At 41.9% G+C, this 6275-nt stretch overlaps 1 protein-coding gene across 15 annotated transcripts in view; it reads left to right on the forward strand.

Moving 5' to 3' along the window:
• The window catches only part of PRRC2B (proline rich coiled-coil 2B), a 51107-nt gene extending 44876 nt beyond the window's left edge, over positions 1–6231 (forward strand). For 7 of the 15 annotated variants that reach the window (XR_012676772.1, XM_075170545.1, XM_075170553.1 and 4 more), the window contains 3 exons: positions 56–147; positions 730–850; positions 1313–6231. Coding sequence is in view for 10 of the 15 variants with exons in the window: in XM_075170545.1 (XP_075026646.1) it covers positions 56–147; positions 730–850; positions 1313–1453 (354 nt within the window). In the remaining 5 variants the exon portion in view is untranslated. Of the gene's footprint in view, positions 1–55; positions 148–729; positions 851–1312 lie in introns of those variants that run through there. The other 8 variants (XR_012676773.1, XR_012676770.1, XM_075170551.1 and 5 more) reach the window with 3 other exon arrangements.
• The last annotated feature ends 44 nt before the right edge of the window (positions 6232–6275 follow it).

A 6275-nucleotide genomic window follows, 5' to 3' on the forward strand; every position in this document is an offset into this window, starting at 1 on the left:
TGAGTGGTTTGTGAATGCAAAGGTGATACTCTCTCTCACTCATTTTCCTCTGTAGTCCTCCCAAATGGAAATGAAAGGGTTTCATTTCTCCGATGGTAAACAGAATATGACCTCCGGAGGGTCTGTACCATCACCACATACGTACAGGTAAAATGTTTACAGAACTTAGCCTCTGTAGTCAGAATGGGGAAGAAGTAGTGTTCCTCATTTGCAGTAACATGGTGCATGCATCATCCCTGTACAAGATTCACTTGAGTTTTCACATGTAGAATGTGCTTACTGTAGTCCAAATACTTGTATCAAAATCTGTGATCATGGCTTTCATTTTTGGGTGTGGGCCAATGTGTATCTGACTTGGCCCTTTGTGCTTGTGGGAAGTCCATAAAGTTACTTGTTTACTGAGTCTGAAAGAGAAATTGAAATTGGTGCGTGCTTTTGTCTGTTTCTTGTTAAGGCGGAAAATTTGAGGATCATTGAATAAACATTTTAGTTTCCAGCATGGTCCTCTCAAGATGAGAGGTGCTAATGTCTAGACATACCAAACCTTCAGGTCATTGAGCCTTTTGGGACATGCAGTTACTTTATTTTTTTTCTCGTAACCAATCCATGTGTTGTCTTTCGGGCTGGGGAGCTCACTGATCTGCCCAGCACAGACTTGTGCCCTGTCAACTGCTGCTTTCTGCTGTCTTTTTTCTTTCACACATGAATAAGGTTCTCATTCCATTGTAGAATTTACTCCATGAATATTGTCGACTCTTCGATTTCCAGGCCTAGCTCTGCCAGCCCAAGCGGGAAGCCGTCTGGACCAGCAGTTAGTATGGGCTCTGTGCAAGGACACTATGTACAACAGGTAGTGTACATCAGTACTTGGTTTGACCCAACAGTATCTGCTCTTCTGTACTGTCGTGCTTGTGCCTTGGACTTAGGAGTGGCGAAAAGGCCTGTGTACTGAAGCTACATGCGGGAGCTGTTATTTTCCCTGCAGGGAAAGTGGGGGGGTGGCTGTTATGCTGAATCCAAGAGTAATGCTGTGTGATTTGGAAGTCAGGAGAGATTAGAGGATTACCTGTTTTACAGTGTCCATGTTGGGTTTTGTTGCGTTTTTGTGGGTTATTTGTATTGCCAGACATGTGAGATACTTTGAGATCCTACATGTGAGGTGTTCTAGGACAGCAAAGTGTGACAGAATAGAAGAAATACCTGATTTTTGGAGCAAATTTGATGTCTTGGATCAAAGATGGTCACAGTTTGGTTTTTATATCTGCCTAAAGGTCTCTGTACTAGCTAATGCTTTGTTTTTGTATGTCAAAAGGCAAAGCAGCGGGTGGATGAAAATAAAGCCAACCTGGGAGCAGTAAAGCTGCAAGAAACAGCCTCCACAAACCAGATGAAGCCAGTGCGCACAGGAGCGATCAAACCTCAGGCAGTCAAAGTGGAGGAAAGCAAGGCCTAGGAGCACCTCTGATGCCCAGCTGGTCCTGCTGCCTGAGAGGCACTGCAGCTTAGACTGGACCCCACTGGATCTCCTGAAAATCTCGCCAGATCTACTCCCTGCCCCACATTGACTGACTACAGCGACATCATCCAAGCCTGTCTCCCAACAAAGCAGTTTGAAACAGTGGATATGACATTGACCTGCTTGCTTTAAAAAAAAAACAACAAACAAACAAAAAAAAAAAACACCAACCATGTGACTTTTAAGTGGCTTGAGCCATTTTTTTATTTTATTTTTTTCCCCCCATGCCCCATCCACAGGTAGCTATGATTGCTCACTTGGCAAAGCCCATCCTTCTCCTTTCCTACTTCTGTCTCAGCAGAGTGGCAACTAGGGGAGAGGGGTTAGTTTGAGGTTTTTCATTTTAAAGGCAGCTGAGGTTTTTACAAAAAAAAGCTATATCTTTGTTTATAGCAGAACTTTTATATGTTCTCTCATTTCCCCCCCTTCTTTCTGCTTTCCTCATTCTTTCCAGAAAAGAATTCCCGTCAGCTAAAATTACGTTCTGACAAAACTCTGCTTAGTTTTATATATGGTTCTGTGCTATGTTGAGAATCACGACTCTTCTAAATTGAATTTGTTTGGGTATATTTTCCCCAGATGATTTAGCCTTTCAGATTACTTGATTAAACAAACCAGGACAGTTACGGCATTCATCAATTTTCCAGTATTTTTGTTTTAAGCTAGAAGCAGTGCTTGTGTTAGAAGTAAATGTGTACTAAAGGTATATAGTAGATCAGTGCATTAATCTTGAAACTTGCACCACTTTCACTGTAGCTTTGGGGTGCCTTGTGCACAACAAAATATGGCATTTTCGTTTTAAGGAAAAGAAAACCCACCAAATTTCTGTTGCAAGCTCATCTGGATCTAGGGATTTTTTTTTTTGTGGGTTTGGGAGTTTTTAGTGACTGCTAAACACACAACAAAATGCAAATCATAGATTTACGAAATGTAAAATCTGTTAAGAAAAATCTCCCCTCCGCACATGTGTCAGAAGAGTTGGCTAGAGCCAACAGGTCTGTATGGACTACTTTGCGTAGTTGTGATGCTCTCTTATGCTCCCTACTTTGGCCACTCTTAATTCTTCCTATCTCCTGAGACTTGTTCTGTATTGTGTTCATCCCTTGGGGCTGCTCTCCTAAGCTTTGCTTTTCTCCCTTTTCCCTAGGTCTTGCTTTCTGTTCCTCTAACTCATGGCCTTTTGTAAAATTTGCATAGAAATGCATCGGTAAGGGAGCCCCTCTGCAAGGCAGCCATTTTAGCACACTTGGAACCTCTTTTTTTGCATTGGAAGCACATGGTTACAGAGGCAGTTCAGAATCATCCTTTTACTCTCCTTCCCCAGATGAACAGCAAAGGGTTTTTTACTTTCAATGCAGTTGCATGTAGTGTGTATAGTGTCATCACCTTACACCTTCTTACTAATATTTGATGATCTATGAAAGGAAGGTCCCAGTGGGAGGGGGTTGGGTTTTTATTTCTTTGGTTGTTTGGTTTTGGCTTATGTGCGTGTGTGTGTGCGTGTGTGTAGATTTTAGGATGGACTTACAAGTTCCTGAAAGCGCTTGGAGTCCTTCAGCTGATGGTAGTCTTAAGTAAACTTAACTACTTTCAGCTAACTTGGTTTGTATTGTTTAGCTCTTTCAAAATATAAAGTAGGCTGGTCACTCTGAAGTGAGGGAAAGAAAACTTCAATTTTGCAGGAGATGATGGCTTGCTAACTGGCTGTGCTGTCTGCCTCTGCTAGGTGGCAGCAAGTCACTTGGTGGTGGTTCCAAAGAAGATATTTTGAACAAAGAATGTATTTGGGAAGGGATCTGAAAGGTTTTCTTGTTTCTTCGTTTGCTTCCCCCCCCGCCCCCTTCCTGGGAAAGATCCTTCATAACTTTCTAGGGATGCATTTGAAGTTTTAAGCTAGGTATAAATAAGAATTTTATACAGTAGCTTTAAAGAGCTTAGAAACCTAAACTAACTTAGACATAGTAATGTCCCCTCTCCACAAGTGTCCCCATTGACCATGGCAGAGAACCGGAAGGGAAAGGGATAGGATGGTCCTTTAAGAAAAATAAAAGTTCTTTTTTTTTTTTCCCCTCATGTTTTATGGATTTTTAACTTCAGAGCAGAGTGTGCCGGCATCTCTCTAGCATCCTCCTTAAAGTACAGGGTTTGAGATTTAGCGACAAATATTTCCCCAGCCTTCAGACATCTTCCAGACCTCCATCCTCATCTGCTAGTCCTGCTCCCAACATTTTCCAAAGATTGCTCCACCAGTAAGTCATCCCACCCCCCTTTCTATTTTCTTCCTTGGAATATCATGAACAACAGAATTGTCTGTTTTTTCTTTCTTTCCTTATCCTTCTGCCCAGCTGGCCCTAGCTAATATCAGCCCAGAATCTAACTGTAATGGCTAAAGAGACTTATCCGAGCCCCCCTCTTCTCATCTCTTTTCTACCCTAGACACACTACTTAAGCTTTACAAAGACACTAACCTCTTTCCTCCCACTTACGTGACTTGAAAATGGTCAAATGTGTTGGAGAAACTGGGTTATTGCTAGATACAAGTTATTGCAGTCCCTCTGGTGTAAATGCCATCAGAACTACAATACTTCCTGTTGAAAAAGGTCACCCGTCTTTCTCTTTTAACCCCTCCATTCCTTCCCCCAACAGAATAAAACACTAGAATTTATTTATACGTATTTGATGTTGTAGGTCTAGGTGAAAAAGTAATTGTTTCACTGCTCTATTTATATATTATGTCTGAATTATTCTGTGCAGGAAAGGCCAAGAAATGCATGTGAGCTTCATTCCATTCCTCACCTTTGCGTGACTGTCAGCTGCAGTTGGCAAGACTCTCTTTCACTTAATGGAGTTTAGTGTGATGGAAAGCAGTTCTAGAGCCCAAATTTCTAAGGTGCAATATCCTTCTTCTCTGGCATATATTTTTGTTTGTTTAAAGCTAGTGCAAGGTTAGTGCAGTTTGTGGTGCTCTTGAGTCAAAAGGAAGGTGTCTGATCCTCAAGGTGCAGAAATGCCAAGGGTGCTGGTACACTGATACAAATTCAGCTTGGGGAAGAGGAGAATGGAGATGTATATACAGAATGGAGATGTATATACAGAATGTGGATATGGTTTATAGGGGGATAATTCTGCTTGCTGTCTCCACTGCTGAAGGGTCGGACCTTAACGATTTATTCCTCTGCGAGTTGCTTTTGCTTTGACTGGAAATCAGCTACCAAATTGCAGGCTCCTTCTGCTAGAAAGGTGCAGTGTGCAGTGGGAGGGAGAGGTGGAATCCATATTTTCAGCAACAATGGGTGAAGCAGAAATATTCAGAGGCTGACTTTGCTGCTTTTTGTTCAGCTGAAGGTCTGAAACACGTGTGTAACCGCTTCTTTTATACACAGTGATTCATGGCCTAGCAGCTGCATTCAGTGCTGCTTTCCTCTCCAGTTCAGCGCTTTTAGCTCTTAATTTAAAAAAAAAAAAAAAATTTTGAGGTTAGGGAAGAAAAAAAGGAAGGGGAAAAAAAAAGCGCTCTTCAGTATATTTTTAAATGACAAGTGGAAGCAGCACAGTCACCAGTGAAACAGGTATCATTGTTGATCTTCCATGGTCCGCTCTTGGCTCTGCCACGTGGCAGCTGTAACAGTGGTCAGTAACTCTGAATGTGTTTGCAGCCCATTGAACTCCATACGTGTTTGTGTTCATGCAGAGGCACTCCATTTAACAGTTTCCTTGCAAGAATGCTGCAAAGCTACAAGCTGCCCTGTGGTTCCTGTGTATTTATAGGTAGATATTAAAAAATGAGCCTAGCATTTTTGCTATGTCTCACCTTTTGGCAGGCTACTATATTCACTTTCAAGCGAGCACCACTGCATGCTAAGATCTCGTTCTGTTGCGTTTTGTTAACCTTCTGTTTTGCTTCTGACTGGTTAAGCACAGGTTAATTCCTTGTTAGCGTGGGCTATTTTTGATGTACAGCAGCCCAGTTTCCTTGTAAAAAAGATGCATTTGTGAATAAGAATTAATTTACAACAGGCATCAGGATACTTAGTTGTGGCCCATCAACAGAAAAGGCGCATTTTGCCGAAGCAGTGGAACTGCTGGCTGTGAAGAGACAGCAGCAGTCCAACTACTTTTTCTTGTTCTTTGTTTTAATCCAAAGACCACCAGATGTTCCTAGTGGCCATAGGCCACTAAACCCTTGGGTTTAATGGCTGTCCCGGCTCCTCAAGATGTCTGCAGCCCCAACCTTGACCGCTCCCCTGGGAATCACAGCAGCAGCAGTGAGGCGCTCGCCCTTTAGCATGTCTCGAGGCGTTGTCCTTAGCTGGAATCCTTCCTCTGGTTCTGTATAAATCACATTTGTTGTTTCTCAAGGGGATATCGTACTCCTGAAAGCTTTTAACCTCATGACCTGTATAGTAAATTTTTTTTGGCCTTTCCTCTCTTCGTCTTTTCATGTAGACCAGATATTTGAAAGGGCAGACGATGGATAATTGTGTAACGTGCAACCTGTTTATATTTTTTGGAAACTTTTACTTGGACCGGAACTCGAATCACGGAATCACCAGGCCAGTTGCGGCACACTCTTTATTGCCCTTTTTCCTCGTTTCAGTACCTATTGTTTCTCCTTTCAAATATGTGATTGTATTAGCTCTTTCCATATGAAAGAATTCTCCTTATTTAAATAAAATAAAAATTAAAAAAATAAAGCAGATTATGCTTTTCTCAAATTCCCAAGTCCCTTGTCTGCTTTTTTTCGTTTAAACGCTTGCAT

The sequence above is a fragment of the Calonectris borealis genome, chromosome 21 (genome assembly GCF_964195595.1).
Source record: "Calonectris borealis chromosome 21, bCalBor7.hap1.2, whole genome shotgun sequence".
NCBI lineage: Eukaryota > Metazoa > Chordata > Aves > Procellariiformes > Procellariidae > Calonectris > Calonectris borealis.